The sequence below is a fragment of the Xenopus tropicalis genome, chromosome 8 (assembly GCF_000004195.4).
Source record: "Xenopus tropicalis strain Nigerian chromosome 8, UCB_Xtro_10.0, whole genome shotgun sequence".
NCBI classification, from domain to species: Eukaryota; Metazoa; Chordata; class Amphibia; order Anura; family Pipidae; genus Xenopus; species Xenopus tropicalis.
The window spans coordinates 137929091-137950038 of record NC_030684.2 but is presented as its reverse complement, the minus strand read 5'-3'; the positions used below and the strand labels follow the sequence as shown (position 1 = coordinate 137950038).

Genomic DNA, 20948 nt, shown 5'->3' with positions numbered 1-20948 from the left:
GACACTTATATTCTATATGTAAAGTATATTGTGCGTCGGCCCCTAAGCTCAGGTAACTGTCAGCAGCACAGAGCAGAAAAGAAGATGGGGGGGGGGGGGGCTACTGGGGCATCTTTGGGGGCACAGATCTTCCCTGCTAAAGGGCTGTGGGTACCTTGGGCAGGTACAGGGGCCCAAAACATATAATGTACAATATTTCTGCCCTACTTCCTTAGTTAGGCTTTAGTTCCCCTTTAAAAGGTACAAAGGGGCAGAAGAGGAAGGCAAATAATTGAAAACCTATAGAACTGAATGGCATCAGTCACTGAGGGGTGCAAGCCTTGCTAGCAGATAGACTGGCCAGCAAAGGTGCAGATGTGGTTCTAAGGCAGCTGACCAATGATGGGAGACTGTATCTGCCAGTCTGTGTGGTTTTCAAGTCAATCAAGTAGCTGTTAATCATTGGCTGACATGTTTCCTACCTGCCTCCAGTTTAAAGCACAGTCTCTGGCTTTAAAGTCTCTCTAAAGTTGACAGCTCTGAGTGACCCCCATTTGAATTGTAGGGACCCATAGGGTTAATATGCCCCTATGGCTTTAAACCCTACAACTTCCTTAGTTTATGCTGTTACTGGGCACAGACCCATGTGTCCGTTTAGAGTTTGCCTTATTGGTTATTTAGGTTGACCACACCCCTTGCAATCTCATATAGTGTTTAGCAAAGGGGTGGGGCTTCCTCTTTGGCTGCCTCTGTGTCTCAGATGAAGGTCCACTGAGCCCAGTAAAGCCATAATTTACCCTAGAGTCACCATCTTATACTCTAGAGAAGTTGGGGACAGGGACCCTGTGAACGAGGACCAGATAGTTACTCTTGTGGAGCACTTTCTAGGAAAGTGAGATAGAGAGGGAGGGAAGAAACAGCAGTTTCGGCTCCACCAAGGAAAGTAGCTGGAAGTACCTTCCATACAGACACTGTTGCCTCAGCATAGGGCCACGGTTTAAGACACAGGATACAGGCAGTATCTGAACCCTGTTAAACAGTCGGCTGTAGGACTCTCAAGCTAGGGGTTATCAACCTGAGGACTGAGGTATCTATCGTGACTGCTTCCATAGGGGTATCAAGCTGACCAGATGCATTTACCCTGCCCAGTCTCCCAAAGAGGTGGGATAAACCAGTGTGCACCCTCTCTTGTTGCCCTCAGAGTCCTACTATCTGTAGTACTACTGTCTGTTTTACAGCCAAACAGGGGTTACAGAATGTTGGAAAGAGTCAGGAGGGCAAATTATTGAATAACATACTAAAAAGATGACCCACCCCTTTGAGATTTTGATCCAGAACTTGAGTTTCTGGATCAAATGAGGGGCTGCAATCCATAAGGTTTACTTTCCCTTTTCTATATTGCATTGGCTATTGGCTGAGCCTGCACAGCATGGCAGCAACAATGTTACCAGACATAATGGCATAGTATGGGGGATACCATATTGTGTGGGGGAATATACAGGGGTTACCAGACATAATGGCATAGTATGGGGGATACCATATTGTGGGGGAATATACAGGGGTTACCAGACATAATGGCATAGTATGGGGGATACCATATTGTGTGGGGGAATATACAGGGGTTACCAGACATAATGGCATAGTATGGGGGATACCATATTGTGTGGGGGAATATACAGGGGTTACCAGACATAATGGCATAGTATGGGGGATACCATATTGTGTGGGGGAATATACAGGGGTTACCAGACATAATGGCATAGTATGGGGGATACCATTTTGTGTGGGGAAATATACAGGGGTTACCAGACATAATGGCATAGTATGAGGGATACCATATTGCGTGGGGGAATATGCAGCCAATGCCATACTACAAACTACTCGTCCCGGGGAATCATGGGAATTGTAGTTTATTAGCAGCGGGTCGCAAACAAGGCGCCGATTTCCGCTTCTGACACGTAGTACGTAGTGCGGCGTCTATTGGGTGATGTCATCAGTGTGCGCTGGCTTCACATGTGACCACTTCCGGTAGCGCAGGGACTGCTTCCATGCTGGATTCATAGAGACAGAGGTAGGGAAGGAGAGAGAGGTTGTCTGTCTGTCCCTGCACTACTGTCTGTCTGTATCTCTGTAGCAATACAGTCTGTGTGTCCTGCCAGCTATATACGTCTGTGTGTCAGTAAGCAAAGGCTAGATATATACAGCAGTGCCCCTCTCCCTGTGTGTATACCTGTTTATCTATAGATCTCTCTGTAAATAAAACTTCATTCAAGTCTATTAAGGGGTTTGTTCACCTTTGAGTTAACTTTTAGTATGGAGAGAGTAATATTCTGGGGCAATTTGCAATTGGTCTTTACTTTGTATTATTTGTAGTATTTTAGGGATTTCAGTTCAGGAGTTCTCCCATTTGGAGTTTTAGCCATTATTTGGTTGCTGTGGTCCAAGTTACCTTGACAACCAGGGAGTGGTTTGGATGAGAGACTGGTATATGAATAGGAGAGGGGCTGAATAGACAAGAAAGGTACAAAAAGTAACAATAACAATAAAACGTAGTCTCACAGAGCGATAGTTTTTTGTCTGCCGGGGTCAGTGACCCCCATTTAAAAACGGCAACGAGTTGCAAGAAGAAGGTAAATAAATTAAAAACTATGATAAATAATAAAGACCAACTGAAACGTTGCTTAGAATAGGTAATTGGATAACATACTAAAAGCTAGCTTACTGAACTGCACCTCCCAGCATGCCCTGATCGCAGTCTGCTAGAGGGTACTGGGAGTTGTAGTAGGCAAATGCATGTATAATAACCCTTGTCTTTCCCTCCCTGACACATGCATATATAATAACCCTTGTCTTTCCCTCCCTGACACATGAGTATATAATAACCCTTGTCTTTCCCTCCCTGACACATGAGTATATAATAACCCTTGTCTTTCCCTCCCTGACACATGAGTATATAATAACCCTTGTCTTTCCCTCCCTGACACATGAGTATATAATAACCCTTGTCTTTCCCTCCCTGACACATGCATATATAATAACCCTTGTCTTTCCCTCCCTGACACATGAGTATATAATAACCCTTGTCTTTCCCTCCCTGACACATGAGTATATAATAACCCTTGTCTTTCCCTCCCTGACACATGAGTATATAATAACCCTTGTCTTTCCCTCCCTGACACATGAGTATATAATAACCCTTGTCTTTCCCTCCCTGACACATGAGTATATAATAACCCTTGTCTTTCCCTCCCTGACACATGCATATATAATAACCCTTGTCTTTCCCTCCCTGACACATGAGTATATAATAACCCTTGTCTTTCCCTCCCTGACACATGAGTATATAATAACCCTTGTCTTTCCCTCCCTGACACATGCATATATAATAACCCTTGTCTTTCCCTCCCTGACACATGAGTATATAATAACCCTTGGCTTTCCCTCCCTGACACATGAGTATATAATAACTCTTGGCTTTCCCTCCCTGACACATGAATATATAATAACCCTTGTCTTTCCCTCCCTGACACATGAGTATATAATAACCCTTGTCTTTCCCTCCCTGACACATGAGTATATAATAACTCTTGGCTTTCCCTCCCTGACACATGGAAGGCAAGTGATAATGGGGGCTCAGAAGAAGAAGCCTCAGGGGAAAAAACGAGAGGCTGAAGGACAGCCCCCCAAATCTCCAGATGAGGGCAGCACTCCCGCCAAGAAACAACGGAAGGGCGCTGAGCCACTACCCACCCAGGAAGGGAAGAAGGCGCCCCAGGAGCTACAGATCCCCCGATTGGACCCCAAGTCTGTGGGTTATTTCCGCAGGGTGGGGGAAACCCTACAGCAGCCGTTTGAGTCAGATGAAGAGAAAGGTACGGAGTAAATATATAATATATGTATATAGTGTTTCCACCCTTTCCTCAGCAGTTGATAACACTGATCTGTCAGATAAATCTGTTTTTCCATGGATAACTGTAATAAAATAGACTGTGACATATTGATTTGGCTACTGCCCATCTGCTTTATTAGCCCAGGTGAGTGGTACCCCCAATACTAAAGGCCTCCCCCAGTGTGTGTGCTGCCCCTCAGCTTCTCTCTTCCACTTGCAGCTCCTGTTTCAGCCTCTGTGGGGAGACACTGAGGCACAGAATGCAGGTAGCCCCTATCATTGCCTGTCCCTGATCCCATGAAACTAAATGGCTGCCCTTTGGGGGTGTAGCCAGCTTTAAAAGGGGTTGTTCACCCTTTAGTTGACTTTTAGTATGCTGTAGAGAGTAATATTCTGCGACAATTTGCAATTGGTCTTCATTTTTTTATTTGTAGTTTTTTAGTTATTTTGCTTTTTATTCAAACAACTCTACAATTTGCAGTTTCAGCAGCTAGCTGGTTGCTAGGGTTCAGATTACCTTAGCGACCAGGGAGCAGTTTGAATGAGAGGCTGGTAAATGAATGGAAATAAAAAGTAATAATAAAAATGAAACTGTAGCCTCACAGAGCAATGGTTTTTGTAGGGATGCACGGGATGTACTATTTTCAGATTTAGCCGAACCCCCAAATCCTTCGTAAAGGATTCGTCCGAATGCCGAACCGAATCTGAATCCTAATTTATATATCTTTATGAAGGATTCGGGGTTTGGCCGTTTTCTGTGAGTCGGAAGAAGGCAAATAGATAAAGAAAACTATAAGAAATAATGAAGACCAATTGAAAAGTTGCTGAGAATAGGCCGTTCAGTAACATATTAAGGTGAACCGCCCCTTTAAGCAGTGAAAAGCCGAGGGCCACTGTCTGTCTGTATCCGGGCACCTCGGCCTGACTCTCCCGTATTTACCTTTCAGGTATCTTTATCCGCAATGTGTTCCACGAGGTGCAGGGGAACGAGTTGCCGCTGGCGACGGACATGTCGGGGAGCCTGGTGCTACAGAAGCTCCTCGCGGTCGCCACTTCCGTGCAGCTGTGCCGAGTCGTCGCCGCGCTGAGCAAGCAGTGGCAGGCAGTGTGCTGCCATCGGAGTGGGGCTCATGTTGTACAGACGGCCCTCCTGCAGTTCCCTCGGCTTCAGAAGCAGCAGGGGGCGGAGGAAGAGGAGGAGACGGAGGAAGAAGGTGAAGCTGAGCCGGTCGGAACCCTGGAAGATCTGGTTTTGGGTCTGTGCGCGGAGCTGAAAGGGAAGTTCCTGCTGTATAACAAGGACACGCACGGGAGTTTCATTGTACGGACGCTTTTCCAGGTGTTGGGCGGCACCGTCCTCAGCCAGGATACCGGCAGGAAAGCAGCTAAAGGCCCAACAGGTACAGAGAGAATGCACTGAATCCGCCCCCCTTGGCAAGTTCATCCAATCCGACCCCCCATACAGAGCTCCACTTCTATCTGGGCTGCTCTCTTTCCCATGGTCACGCTGAGGGCAGCGCTTGCCCCAGATGAGCAGCTTGTCCGAGGGTTTCCCCTATGGGGTAAATAGGAAAAGGGATATTTGCGAGTATCCTAAAGCGCACTGCTTCACCCTGATTCCTATTGGCCACAGAGTTCATGGGAAAAACTCATGTTCTGGCCACGCCCCTCTCTTACCTATGGGAAAGAAAGCTGTCTGGGTGCTCTATTCCCAGGAATGTTCTGATGGGAAACTGGATTTACATATATTCCAGCCCAAGTGGATGTAAGCTCCTCGTTTGTTTATTGGCCCCACCCAGGCCTTACAGGGACAACTGTGCCCTTTTCTGCTGCTCACTGACCAATGTGTGCCCTTTTCTGCTGCTCACTGACCAATGTGTGCCCTTTCCTGCTGCTCACTGACCAATGCGTGCCCTTTCCTGCCACTCACTGACCAATGATGGCCCTTTCCTGCTGCTCACTGACCAATGATGGCCCTTTCCTGCCGCTCACTGACCAATGATGGCCCTTTCCTGCCGCTCACTGACCAATGATGGCCCTTTCCTGCCGCTCACTGACCAATGATGGCCCTTTCCTGCTGCTCACTGACCAATGATGGCCCTTTCCTGCTGCTCACTGACCAATGATGGCCCTTTCCTGCTGCTCACTGACCAATGTGTGCCCTTTCCTGCTGCTCACTGACCAATGCGTGCCCTTTCCTGCTGCTCACTGACCAATGATGGCCCTTTCCTGCTGCTCACTGACCAATGATGGCCCTTTCCTGCTGCTCACTGACCAATGATGGCCCTTTCCTGCTGCTCACTGACCAATGTGTGCCCTTTCCTGCTGCTCACTGACCAATGCGTGCCCTTTCCTGCTGCTCACTGACCAATGTGTGCCCTTTCCTGCTGCTCACTGACCAATGTGTGCCCTTTCCTGCTGCTCACTGGCCAATGCTTGCCCTTTTAAACAGAAGGGAGCCAAAATGATGTTTTACACACCACAGTTCTGGTACAGTAGGTGTGGGGGCACATAGCCTTATAATATCCAAAACCCTCTGTGGCTCTAGTGCAGAACATTGTGCCCCCCCATATATAAAGGATAATGGAAATGTTTGATGGTCACAGACTTTGGGGCCTTTCTCTGTTCTGCTCATTCTTCATAATAGATATAAACTGGATAACCTCCCAGAACCAGCACCGGCCCAGTCTCAAACCAGACCAGCCTTCCAGTTCTTCCCAATGACTAGTAGTATAACCTATAACTGTAGGCTATTGAACACGTATAGGATTATATGAACCTGTTCCGTTCTTGCCCCCGTGACCCATAATAACCAGTTTGCCCCTCTCTGTTTCTTCAGTTGCGTCGGAGTTTGAGGTCCCGGAAAGTTTCCTGCATCAGTTGCAAGAGCTGTGCGGCTGTTTCGGGGATCACGTCGGCGGTGAGTTCCCATAATCCCTTTTTATCTGCCCCTCGCCGCGCCATTCAGAGCGGCCACTGATTCTCTCTCTCCTGTAACAGTGTTTGCCACACATAAAGTGGCCAGCTTGGGCATGCAGGTTGCCCTGCGGGTGCTGCAGAGGAAGATGCCCCCTGTGTGTGCCCAGCTGTGTGATCAGATGATTGAGTATTTAGCCTCCCGCAATGTGTCCGCAGAGAGCAGGTGAGGAGCCGGAGGGGGGGGGGAATGGGTGCAATTGGCATTCAAGTTCTGCCCCCATTTGGGTCAGGGGTGGTGCCTTTCTCCTGGGCGCCGCCTATAGGATGCATTCCTGCTTCTGTATTTAGTTAATGACCCCTCCTGTGGCACCATGGTGTTCTCTGTGGGCAGAAAGGGTCATTAACTAAACACAGAAGCAGGAATGCATCCTATAGGCGGCGCCCAGGAGAAAGCGCCACCCCTGCCCCATAACAACTTGTTCTAACTGGCACTGCCACCTTTGTGCTGCCCCGACAGCTCCCTCTTGGTGTTCCTGAAGGATGAGACCAGCAGCCGCTTGTTGGAGAGGATCCTGGAGGTGTCGGAAAAAAAGCAGCTGCGCCGGGTGTTCAAGGCCCACTTCCAGGGCCAGCTGCGGGCACTCGCCGCACATCCCATTGCCAACTACACCGTACAAAGGCTCCTCAGTGCCGTCCAGACTAAGAAACTGGTGAGTTGCCATGAGGGGGGGTTTCCTGTAACCTAACCGTATTGGGCAGCCAGCACAACAGCGGTGTAAAACTGCATGAAACCTATTCTCTTATCTTACCATTATTTCTATAGTTTGCGGTGCTTTTTGATGAGCTGTCCCCAGGGCTGGAGGATGCTTTAGCCAAAGGCCACATGGGAATTATCACAACCCTGGCCGACACTTGCAAGAGGCTGAAATGCCGCCAGCGAGAGCTCCTCTCCCAACTAATGGAGGTGAGTGTTGTATCAATTGCTCCCATTCGCCGTCTCGGCAATGACCTATGAGGTGGTTTGTAGAATCAAGAATCGCTGCCATGTTTCTGAATGATAATAGCCTGTGAGTGCCAGCCATTGCCATTGCAGCCAATAGAGGGGCAATTAGGAGCATCACACAGTTACCAAACTACCCCATGTTGCCCTAAAAGTGTCATTTAAATGTATTTTTGCCTCCCCCAGGCTTTCCACTGTGCAGCGCCGCTCTCCCGCCAGGTGGCCAGCATCCCTCTCTTCCTCTCTCTGCTCACCTATGAGGTTTATTATAACAAAGAGGAAGAGGAGGAGCCATCAGAGCACCAGGTAAGTAGCACTAGAATTAGTACTTTGAGAGGAGGGGCTAAAATCATCCCGTAACACTAAAGGTGGCTCCTGATAGGCTGCCTTCTACCTTGGCTAAGTCTATTACAGGCAGCTAATTAATTGTATTGTGTCCCACATGGTGCAGGGCGATGCCGATAGGAAGCTGGAAAACGTGAATTATCACGGCTCCCTACTTGTGCAGCACCTCCTCCATTTTGAAGACCCTTCTGTGGCCCTGAAAAGCCTCGGCTCCCTGACAGATGCTGACCTTCTCACTGTGGCTTGTAGCCAGGCTGGATGCCATGTTCTTGACTCCCTGCTGGGCAGCGCCACCATATCCGACAAGCAGAGAAAGAAAATCCTGAGGAGGCTGAGGGTGAGAACATTTATGGTGTTTCCTGGAGCAACAGCGCCACCTATTGGTGCACAAGCACTTAAAGTATAAGGGATGTTCACCTTGAAATTAACTTTTAGTATGAGCCCATTTCCAATTGGTTTTCATTTTTTATAGTTATTTTTATTATTACAGAGAAAAAGGAATCATTTAACCATGAAATAAACCCAATAGGGCTGTTCTGCCCCCAATAAGGGGTAATTATATCTTAGTTGGGATCAAGTACAGGTACTGTTTTATTATTACAGAGAAAAGGGAATCATTTAACCATTAAATAAACCCAATAGGGCTGTTCTGCCCCAATAAGGGGTAATTATATCTTAGTTGGGATCAAGTACAGGTACTGTTTTATTATTACAGAGAAAAGGGAATCATTTAACCATTAAATAAACCCAATAGGGCTGTTCTGCCCCAATAAGGGGTAATTATATCTTAGTTGGGATCAAGTACAGGTACTGTTTTATTATTACAGAGAAAAGGGAATCATTTAACCATGAAATAAACCCAATAGGGCTGTTCTTCCCCCAATAAGGGGTAATTATATCTTAGTTGGGATCAAGTACAGGTACTGTTTTATTATTACAGAGAAAAGGGAATCATTTAACCATTAAATAAACCCAATAGGGCTGTTCTGCCCCAATAAGGGGTAATTATATCTTAGTTGGGATCAAGTACAGGTACTGTTTTATTATTACAGAGAAAAGGGAATCACTTAACCATGAAATAAACCCAATAGGGCTGTTCTGCCCCCAATAAGGGGTAATTATATCTTAGTTGGGATCAAGTACAGGTACTGTTTTATTATTATAGAGAAAAGGGAATCATTTAACCATGAAATAAACCCAATAGGGCTGTTCTGCCCCCAATAAGGGGTAATTATATCTTAGTTGGGATCAAGTACAGGTACTGTTTTATTATTATAGAGAAAAGGGAATCATTTAACCATTAAATAAACCCAATAGGGCTGTTCTGCCCCCAATAAGGGGTAATTATATCTTAGTTGGGATCAAGTACAGGTACTGTTTTATTATTACAGAGAAAAGGGGATCATTTAACCATTAAATAAACCCAATAGGGCTGTTCTGCCCCCAATAAGGGGTAATTATATCTTAGTTGGGATCAAGTACAGGTACTGTTTTATTATTACAGAGAAAAGGGAATCATTTAACCATTAAATAAACCCAATAGGGCTGTTCTGCCCCCAATAAGGGGTAATTATATCTTAGTTGGGATCAAGTACAGGTACTGTTTTATTATTACAGAGAAAAGGGAATCATTTAACCATTAAATAAACCCAATAGGGCTGTTCTGCCCCCAATAAGGGGTAATTATATCTTAGTTGGGATCAAGTACAGGTACTGTTTTATTATTACAGAGAAAAGGGAATCATTTAACCATGAAATAAACCCAATATGACTACAAATAAATAAGTTGCAAAGTTGCTAAGAACAGTACATTGTATAACATAGTAAAAGTTATCTTGAAAGTGAACCACCCCTTTTAAATGAGCAGTGAAGAATGTGGAATTATTGGCAGTTATTGTGCCCAGTAGGGGAAATACCATCTAAACATGACCTGCCTATCAGTGCTAAGTATCACCTTCATCATCCTCATTTATTTTGCTGTGTTTCCCTAGGGTCACTGTATGCAGTTGGCGTGCAATAAATATGGCAGCCGCGTGTTAGATCGCATGTGGACGGCGTCGACCTTGGGGGTCAAAGAGGAGATAGCGCAGCAGCTGGGTATGTCTGCTATACAGCTATACTGGGGGGAGCCAGAGATCCCTTCCCGTAATATGGCATTATATTTCATGTATTCTCTCTCCGACAGTCGAGAAGCTCCACCAACTGCAGAACGATCCAGTCGGTCACCACATCGCCCGCAACTTCGCCCTGACGCACTTTGTCAAGCGGAGGAAAGACTGGGAGGAGCACCAGCTGGGGGAGAACAAGCGCCGCAAGATGTTCTCTGAGATCCTGGAGGACTGAAGAGACATTTGAATGAACTGACTGCCGGCTCTAAGCCATTGCCAACATGGTGCTGAGTTGGCAGTTCAAGCCAGGACTTGAATCAGCCATAAATCTGCCGGAAGTCTGGATGTAGCGTTACAACAGAACCCCTTCCCTTGTTGATTAACATGTAATGAGCTGGACTCTATCATGATATGGAGCTTATAGTTATAGGGTAAGGCCGATGCCACACGTGGCGTATTTTCTCAGCCTAAAAACGCCGCACAAGCCACACAGCCCCTGACTATGGCGTTTTGCAGCCTAGTACTGGTGACGTAAGCAAATCCCGTTTCCATGGTGCTAATAGTGCGAAATAGTAAAAACACCACGTATTTCCGCTAGGTCTGGCAGCTGCCTTTGTGTATACATAGGAATAGCTTGCTGTGCAAATACTGGCGTATTTCGGCAAACGCTTGAAAAATCTGTGCTAAGGCGTTTTCTAGCGTATTTCCGCATTGTGTGGTTTGCTTCGTGTCTTTTCAAGTTATTTCTATGGATGATGATATCGGGCGTTTTTCAGCCGCTGAGAGAATTAGAAAATACGCAGCGGAAAAACGCCACGTGTGGCATCAGCCTAACAATGGGGACCCGGATGACTGTGAGGGGGTCCCTGTATTCCCAGGCTAGTCCTGCCGCTATGGGCTCATATGCCTTAATCCTTTCATTAGTCTTTATGATCTTACAGGTTTGCTGCAGACTTCAATATTATTGTATATGTTAAAACACCTTTGTTTATATTAAAACAATATTTCATATATTAATGTGGGCTGTGCTTGTCTCTGGGTTACACACTGTGAATGTTTGGACACGTGAGAGGTCGTATGTTTCATATGAATCCGTATGGCTACATTATAGAATATACACACTGTCAACAAAAGGACATTTTTTCCTGCTCAGCCATTGGGAGCTGTCTAAATAAAGGTAAAGAAGCTGGGTGGCTACAGAGACAGATGCCAGATCAGGGCAAGGCACCTTTAATGTAAGGCAGCCATCTTGTTTGTGTTATACCCAGTCAGTGGGTAGTTGATGCCAATGCCATACCTCCCAACTGTTTTTTTTTTCACCCTGTCCCGGATACTTATAGAATTGTCCCGCGGTGCCTTTAAGTATCGTACTCGTCTCCGTGTCTTCTCGGATTTCTTCGGGTTTTCTCGGCTTCTTCCGTCACCGCAGTCTTTGGATCTTCATAGCTTCTTCTGGGGCTTCTCTTCGGCTCTTTGCGGCTCCTTCAGATGCTTCGTCTGGGTTCCTGCAAGTCTCGCCAGATGAGAGTATGGGATCGCTGCAAGCCATTTCAGTTTAGGGTTCTACAAGAGGAGTCATGGGTGCGGGGGGTGCTGGGGTGCTGGGGTTGCGCCGGTTGTGGGTCACAAACGCTGGTGCTACTGCTGCTCTGCCTGGAACTACTCCATGCCTCCTTACTGTTTTGCGACTTGTGTTATAATTTGTAGGGAAAAAAACCCAAACTATTGTACACTGTATACCGTATATACTCGAGTATAAGCCGAGGTACCTAATTTTACCTGAGAAAGCTGGAAAAACTTATTGACTCGAGTATAAGCCTAGGGTGGGAAAAAATAAATACCAAAAAAATTACATTAAATGAGGCATCATTATGACTTTCGTGAATTGTCGCGACTTTTTCATAGCCAGTACGACTTTGGCGAATTGTCGCGACTTTCGTATTGAGCGCTCGAAAAAGTCGCAAAATACTGATCGGAAAAAATGCATTCGGGCGCTTTTCGGATGTTCGTGGATTAGTAAATGTGCCCCATAGTTTATATAGTATATAAAGTGCCATGTCTAGTGCAGAATGGGGCAGGTGAGGATGGTAGATGAAGATGAATTTGGGAGCGGGCCAGGGCACTGGAGGGTCTGGTTGCGGGGGGCCTAATTTGCACACAAAGGACACAGGGTGCTAGTTTGGAGGGACCCATGGCACCCGACTCGAGTATAAGCTGAGGGTGACTTTTTCAGCACATTTTGGGTGCTAAAAAACTAGGCTTATACTCGAGTATATACAGCAAGTTCTTGTTTGAATTGTCTGTAGCTCTCCAGATTTGGGTTTTGAACATTTAAGCTTATAAGTTTAATAGAATAATAAAATAAATTAAGGTCCGAGTCTGTCATAAAAATAATGGGGACCACTGTGGTCAACCATGGAAAAGGGGTGTGGTTTTAAAAACATGGGCGTGGCATATGGAGGTGTCAAAAAATTTCCCTCTTTCTCAGTCTTAAATGTTGGGAGGTATGCAATGCTATTAAACGGGAAGATACAGAGGGGGATATTTTATATGCAGAGAAGGTGCCAGTCCTGCTGTGTGGTGACATTTACTCATAGGGGCACATTTACTAATCCACCAACGTCCGAAAAGCGTCCGAATGCATTTTTTTCGTAATGATTGGTATTTGTTGCGACTTTTTCGAGCACTCAATACGAAAGTCGCGACAAAGTCATAATGGCTATGGAAAAGTCGCCACAATTCACGAAAGTCATAATGACTATGGAAAAGTCGCCACAATTCGCGAAAGTCATAATGGCTATGTAAAAGTTGCCACAATTCACGAAAGTCATAATGGCTATGTAAAAGTTGTGACAATTCGCGAAAGTCATAATGGCTATGTAAAAGTCGCCACAATTCGCGAAAGTCATAATGGCTATGGAAAAGTCGCCACAATTCACGAAAGTCATAATGACTATGGAAAAGTCGCCACAATTCGCGAAAGTCATAATGGCTATGTAAAAGTTGCCACAATTCGCGAAAGTCATAATGGCTATGTAAAAGTTGCCACAATTCACGAAAGTCATAATGGCTATGTAAAAGTCGCCACAATTCGCGAAAGTCATAATGGCTATGTAAAAGTCGCCACAATTCGCGAAAGTCATAATGGCTATGGAAAAGTCGCGACAATTCACGAAAGTCATAATGGCTATGTAAAAGTCGCCACAATTCGCGAAAGTCATAATGGCTATGGAAAAGTCGCCACAATTCGCGAAAGTCATAATGGCTATGTAAAAGTCGCCACAATTCACGAAAGTCATAATGGCTATGTAAAAGTCGCCACAATTCGCGAAAGTCATAATGGCTATGTAAAAGTCGCCACAATTCGCGAAAGTCATAATGGCTATGGAAAAGTCGCCACAATTCACGAAACTCATAATGGCTATGTAAAAGTTGCGACAATTCGTGAAAGTCATAATGACTATGGAAAAGTCGCCACAATTCACGAAAGTCATAATGGCTATGTAAAAGTTGTGACAATTCACGAAAGTCATAACGGCTATGGAAAAGTCGCAAAATGTTTGTTTTCCAATCCGAATTTTTCCCATTCGGATTCGTGGATTAGTAAATCAGCCCCTAAATATAGTTTTGAAGGATTTTAACTCATAGGGGCTGATTTACTAATCCACGAATCCGAACGGGAAAAATTCGGATTGGAAAACAAACATTTTGCGACTTTTTTGTATTTTTTGCGACTTTTTCGTAGCCGTTACGACTTGCGCGAATTGTCACTACTTTTCCGTAGCCATTACAAATTTCGTGAATTGTCGCGACTTTTTCATAGCCAGTACGACTTGCGCGAATTGTTGCGACTTTTTCATAGCCAGTACGACTTGCGCGAATTGTCGCTACTTTTTCATAGCCAGTACGACTTGCGCGAATTGTTGCGACTTTTTCATAGCCAGTACGACTTGCGCGAATTGTTGCGACTTTTTCATAGCCAGTACGACTTGCGCGAATTGTTGCGACTTTTTCATAGCCAGTACGACTTGCGCGAATTGTCGCGACTTTTTCATAGCCAGTACGACTTGCGCGAATTGTTGCGACTTTTTCATAGCCAGTACGACTTGCGCGAATTGTCGCGACTTTTTCATAGCCATTATGACTTCCGCAAATTCTAATCCACTAACGTCCGAAAAGCGTCCGAATTTTTTTCGTAATGATCGGTATTTGGGACTTTTTCGAGCGCTCAATACGAAAGTTGCGACAATTCGCCAAAGTCGTACTGGCTATGGAAAAGTCGCGACTTTCGTATTGAGCGCTCGAAAAAGTCCCAAACACCGATCATTACGGAAAAAAAAACCGCATTTGGATGCTTTTTGGACGTTGGTGGATTAGTAAATGTGCCCCATAGTGTGTGAAAATTAACATTTTTATTCCCTATTTGCACCTCTATATTTTAGACCTTAAAAAAAAGTTCAAGTCAGTCAATAAAAGTAGAAGAAAACGTTATTTTGCGTTTGTTTTATTCCTTTTTGCTGCATTGCCGAAAACAGAAACTGAAAAGCTATAGGGAAACATCTCCCTGTATTCTGTGCGGATTTAGTATAGTGGTTTTATGCCCCTTTCCCTGATTGGCTGATCTCTGCCGTCTCCTGGTTGGCGGATCGCTGCCGCTCGGCGCTCGATTGCTCACGCCTTCCCAGCCAGGCCGCCTGAGTCGCTCCGCGGAAGCGCAAAGATGAATCTGGCGGAGGGTCGGGCACCGCGAAAGACGGCGGGGAACCGCATGTCCGGCCTGCTGAAGGCGGAAGAGGAAGATGATTTCTACAAGACCACGTACGGGGGGTTCAACGAGGTGAGGGACGCGGGTTGGCAGCGCTGAGCCCTATGGGAACGCAATGGCGCCTTAAGCCTCACTCACTGTAACACAGGGGGGGGGAACTGAGTCTTTGTTGCTGATGAACTTGACTTCCCAATACCGGCTGGGGGGGAGGGGGGTGTATTTCCATCTCTAAGGCTTGGGAGTTAACCTTTTATCTGGTTGCTAAGGCTTGATTACCTTAGCAACCACATAGCAGCAAGGGATCAGCATTAAATAGGAATAGGAGAGGGCCTGGAAAGAAAGACGAGCATTTGTCACTTGTGTAGGTGATGGGCCCCTGGGGGTTGGTACAGGATAAAGTTCATTTAATGGTGCACTTCCCCTTTAAAATCACTTGTTCTCTTAGGCTTGGGAGTTAACCTTTTATCTGGTTGCTAAGGCTTGATTACCTTAGCAACCACATAGCAGCAAGGGATCAGGATTAAATAGGAATAGGAGAGGGCCTGGAAATAAAGACGAGCAATAAATCTGTAGCCTCTTGTGTAGGTGATGGGCCCCTGGGGGTTGGTAAAGTTCATTTAATGGTGCACTTCCCCTTTAAAATCACTTGTTCTCTTAGGCTTGGAAGTTAACCTTTTATCTGGTTGCTAAGGCTTGATTACCTTAGCAACCACATAGCAGCAAGGGATCAGCATTAAATATGAATAGGAGAGGGCCTGGAAATAAAGACGAGCAATAAATCAGAAGGCTTTTGTGTAGGTGATGGGCCCGTGGGGGTTGGTACAGGATAAAGTTCATTTAATGGTGCACTTCCCCTTTAAAATCACTTGTTCTGTAGCTTTATAGATATATAATAGTGGCCAAATGGGTATAGTTATTTGAGGGAAGGCTACCTGTATGTAGTGCTTCATGCCCACCCCCGGGACATTTGCCAGATAGGCCAACGTATGGCCATATAGAGATCAGTGCAGCCTGCAGCGTGCATGTAAGTCAATGGACAATAAGCCAATAAGAGTGGCGCTTTGGCATGGGGTGTGGGTGCAAGGGCTAGTTGCCCAGATAATAGGATGATAATATAATAGTCACTTAATCTTGAGTTTACAGATGTTGTTGGACTACATTTCCCAGAATCCTTTGCTGTATATACGCACTGTAGTTGGGGGCACAACAGGCTTAGTGCAACAGTAACCCTCCTGTAGTCATCCATGTGCAGGCGTTTTCCTCAGCCTGTAATTAATTGTAAGGAAATTATATTTTCTAGCCCCAAAGAAGTCCAAGCTCATTTGAGCCCCTGGGGCTCATTTATCAACTCAGGGCAAATTAGCCCATGGGCAGTAACCCATGGCAGCCAATCAAATAGTTTTATTTATTGTTTCTCCAGCAGCTGGCTGGAAAAAGACCTTCACTGATTGGTTTCTATGAGTTGCTGCCCGTGGGCATATTTGCCCAGTGTTGATAAACAACACCCCCCCCCCCCCCCCGAAAGGAAGGGGCAGTATAGTCCTTTCCTTACCCCATTCTCTCCATAGATCCTTGCAGGAAGTAGCATGGGGGGCCCCCTCAGTGGCCCATATTCTCTAGCTGCCCCAGACACGTATCGGAGGGTAACATGGTAGATCTGCATGTAATGTACATATATTGACAGGAATCGGGGGATGAGGAATACAATGAAGATCGCTCAGAGAGTGAGGATGAAGTTGACTCCGATTTCGATATTGACGAAGGGGACGAACCAACAAGCGACCATGAGGAGGACGAACCCAAGAAGAAGCGCAGAGTAGTGACCAAGGCATATAAGGTGAGCTTCAGTTTATGTATTTATCAGGTTCTCCGCTCCCTGCTAATACTAAGCACTGAGAGCCATGCAGCCTTTCTTTTATATCAGTGTGTGTCTTGTACTTACTGAGAGCCATGCAGCCTTTCTTTTATATCTGTGTGTCTTGTACTTACTGAGAGCCATGCAGCCTTTCTTTTATATCAGTGTGTGTCTTGTACTTACTGAGAGCCATGCAGCCTTTCTTTTATATCTGTGTGTCTTGTACTTACTGAGAGCCATGCAGCCTTTCTTTTATATCTGTGTGTGTCTTGTACTTACTGAGAGCCATGCAGCCTTTCTTTTATATCTGTGTGTGTCTTGTACTTACTGAGAGCCATGCAGCCTTTCTTCTATATCTGTGTGTGTCTTGTACTTACTGAGAGCCATGCAGCCTTTCTTTTATATCTGTGTGTGTCTTGTACTTACTGAGAGCCATGCAGCCTTTCTTTTATATCTGTGTGTGTCTTGTACTTACTGAGAGCCATGCAGCCTTTCTTTTATATCTGTGTGTCTTGTACTTACTGAGAGCCATGCAGCCTTTCTTTTATATCTGTGTGTGTCTTGTACTTACTGAGAGCCATGCAGCCTTTCTTTTATATCTGTGTGTGTCTTGTACTTACTGAGAGCCATGCGGCCTTTCTTTTATATCTGTGTGTGTCTTGTACTTACTGAGAGCCATGCAGCCTTTCTTTTATATCTGTGTGTGTCTTGTACTTACTGAGAGCCATGCAGCCTTTCTTTTATATCTGTGTGTGTCTTGTACTTACTGAGAGCCATGCAGCCTTTCTTTTATATCTGTGTGTGTCTTGTACTTACTGAGAGCCATGCAGCCTTTCTTTTATAGCCGTGTGTCTTGTACTTACTGAGAGCCATGCAGCCTTTCTTTTATATCTGTGTGTGTCTTGTACTTACTGAGAGCCATGCAGCCTTTCTTTTATATCTGTGTGTGTCTTGTACTTACTGAGAGCCATGCAGCCTTTCTTTTATATCTGTGTGTGTCTTGTACTTACTGAGAGCCATGCAGCCTTTCTTTTATATCTGTGTGTGTCTTGTACTTACTGAGAGCCATGCAGCCTTTCTTTTATATCTGTGTGTGTCTTGTACTTACTGAGAGCCATGCAGCCTTTCTTTTATATCTGTGTGTGTCTTGTACTTACTGAGAGCCATGCAGCCTTTCTTTTATAGCCGTGTGTGTCTTGTACTTACTGAGAGCCATGCAGCCTTTCTTTTATATCTGTGTGTCTTGTACTTACTGAGAGCCATGCAGCCTTTCTTTTATAGCCAGGCTATGCTACTTTTTTAATATTTCCTTGTATTCCCCAAACAGGAGCCAATTCAACTCCTTAAACCAAAGCCCAAGAAAGCAGATGCCCCTCCCAGCAGTGCAGCAAAAAGCCGCCCAGAAAAGCCTCACCCTCAGGAGACACCAGAGGACGCAGTAGACAGTGAGTATGCCGCGGGCAGTGAGCTAGGGGGTTTCCTATGCTCAGAATCCGATTGGCTCTCCTAACTAGTCTTCCCCTTTAAACTCTCAGGCCGCAAACAAATGCGCCAATCGACGACGGAGCACACGCGGCAGACTTTCCTGCGAGTAAAAGAGCGGCAGATCCAGTCCAAGAAAAAGAAGGGGCCCCACCAGGACCGACCGCTGACCCAGGTGGAGCTGCTGGAAGAAGCCAAGATCACCGAGGAGATCAACATCCGCTCCCTAGGTGCGTGAGTACCGCCACTCCCCGTCCCGCTCCGGTGCCCTCCCCCCCCCCCCCCCCGTGCTCCAATGGTTTCTCCCTTTCTCCCACAGAGAATTACGAGCGCCTGGAAGCCGACAGGAAGAAGCAGGTCCACAAGAAGCGACGGTGCGTCGGCCCCACCATCCGCCACCACTCGCTGGTCATGCCCCTCATCACCGAGCTCAACGTGAAGGAGGAGAATGTGGATGTGGAAGGGTAGGTGCAACATGGCAGCTCCTACTTTGTACAATTCCCTCTTCCCATTTGTTATGTGTAACAAGGGGCATCCTCAGTGGGCAAACCCATCAGTCATGTGATGCTGCCCTGTGTACATTACATTTCCATCCTTGATATTGAAGCAAACGCCTGGTTGTTAGGGTCAGTGACCCTAGCAACCAGATACTCACTTTCTTAACCATTACAACGTTTTCTCTTGTTGCTTTTCTTTTATGTGTTGGGGGCCACAGGCTGGATCAGGAGCAGACAGGGGACGGCGCCCAAGTTTCGTCCGCGGGCAAATGCTCCCGCACTTTCATAACATTCAGCGACGACGAATCCTTCGAGCGATTCTTCCCCAGGACCAAGCAGGGCAAGTTCTCAGTCCGGGACATCTGCCCCGTTACCCATAAGCCGGCCCAGTACCGAGACCCCATCACAGACATCCCCTACTATAACGCCAAAGCCTTCAAAATCATCCGGGACGCTTACAAAAAATACATCACCACGCACGGCCTGCCTAACGCCGCCATGGCGGCCGCTATGGGCCCCGCCCCCAGTTCTGCTGACGCCGCCCAACGCAACACGAGGCAGAAAATCATTATCAAGCAGAGCGTGCCAAGCGCCTGATACAGCGCCCTCTAGCGTCTGCCGGCCATTACAGCACTCTGAGAGAGTTATGTACAAAGGATTATTCCCATTGGGAAGCTGTAGAACATCTACAGGGGCCACATTGCTCCTCTGATTCCTGGAGTAGAAGAAATGGGAGGGGCCAGGGGGTTGAATTTCTTAATGAGCCCCCTCACATTTGGGGGGGGGGGGGCTGCTCCCCTTAGCAGTAATGTAATTGGCCGCCATTCAGTTCAAATTACCAAATGGTAAACCCCGCCCACCCCAAACACACACAGGGGACTGGGACACCTGCTTCCAATAGCAGCTAAACAAACAGTATGGGGGGTGGGGCAAAGGCACAGATGCAGTTACCAGGGTGGCTTTAACCTGACTGACGTACTGTATGTTATATAGGGCTGAGCTCTCTCTATAGGCTACTATCTGGTTGCTAGGGCTTGATTACCCTAGCAACCACACACCAGGTCCGATAACACACTATAAAAATTGAAGTCAGTTTGCATTTTGGTTTCCAGAGATGTTTTGTTGGTTAAATGCTCCTAGAGCACTGGGGGGGGGGGGGGGGGACTGTCTGTTATGTACATTATAATAAATTTGATTAGTAATTTCTGTGAATTGTAGTTAGTTGTGAGTTTTATTATGGCTTTTCATGCTGAGTAAAAGTACAGGGCGCCAGTGGCAGCATAGGGATTCCCCTGTACTAAGCACAATTCAGCAGGAACAGCCCCCTAAGTTTGCCCATAGCCTGTACAGAGAGATACCATAAAACTATGGCACATAGGGATTCCCCTGTACTAAGCACAATTCAGCAGGAACAGCCCCCTAAGTTTGCTCTTAGCCTGTACAGAGAGATACCATAAAACTATGGCACATAGGGATTCCCCTGTACTAAGCACAATTCAGCAGGAACAGCCCCCTAAGTTTGCCCATAGCCTGTACAGAGATATACCATTAAACTATGGCACATAGGGATTCCCCTGTACTAAGCACAATTCAGCAGGAACAGCCCCCTAAGTTTGCCCATAGCCTGTACAGAGAGATACCATAAAACTATGGCACATAGGGATTCCCCTGTACTAAGTACAATTCAGCAGGAACAGCCCCCTAAGTTTGCCCATAGCCTGTACAGAGATATACCATTAAACTATGGCAGCATAGGGATTCCCCTGTACTAAGCACAATTCAGCAGGAACAGCCCCCTAAGTTTGCTCATAGCCTGTACAGAGAGATCCCATAAAACTATGGCACATAGGGATTCCCCTGTACTAAGCACAATTCAGCAGGAACAGCCCCCTAAGTTTGCCCATAGCCTGTACAGAGAGATCCCATAAAACTATGGCACATAGGGATTCCCCTGTACTAAGCACAATTCAGCAGGAACAGCCCCCTAAGTTTGCCCATAGCCTGTACAGAGAGATACCATAAAACTATGGCACATAGGGATTCCCCTGTACTAAGCACAATTCAGCAGGAACAGCCCCCTAAGTTTGCTCATAGCCTGTACAGAGAGAT

The 20948-nt window shown here is 46.2% G+C and overlaps 2 protein-coding genes across 2 annotated transcripts; both read left to right on the top strand.

Annotated features, from left to right (window-relative positions):
• Window positions 1–2030: 2030 nt before the first annotated feature.
• On the top strand, window positions 2031–11257 carry nop9 (NOP9 nucleolar protein). The gene is made up of 11 exons (NM_001128031.1): window positions 2031–2050; window positions 3595–3851; window positions 4816–5268; window positions 6708–6788; window positions 6869–7010; window positions 7305–7497; window positions 7611–7751; window positions 7974–8093; window positions 8239–8469; window positions 10124–10229; window positions 10318–11257. The coding sequence occupies exons 2-11, from the start codon at window positions 3605–3607 to the stop codon at window positions 10473–10475; spliced, it is 1872 nt and encodes a 623-aa protein (NP_001121503.1). The 5' UTR covers window positions 2031–2050; window positions 3595–3604; the 3' UTR covers window positions 10476–11257.
• Window positions 11258–14871: 3614 nt separating this feature from the next.
• vps72 (vacuolar protein sorting 72 homolog) lies at window positions 14872–20051 on the top strand. The gene is made up of 6 exons (XM_002937270.5): window positions 14872–15077; window positions 16690–16842; window positions 18188–18305; window positions 18396–18572; window positions 18662–18806; window positions 19058–20051. Exons 1-6 carry the CDS (start codon window positions 14961–14963, stop codon window positions 19434–19436), a joined length of 1089 nt encoding a protein of 362 aa, XP_002937316.2. The 5' UTR covers window positions 14872–14960; the 3' UTR covers window positions 19437–20051.
• The last annotated feature ends 897 nt before the right edge of the window (window positions 20052–20948 follow it).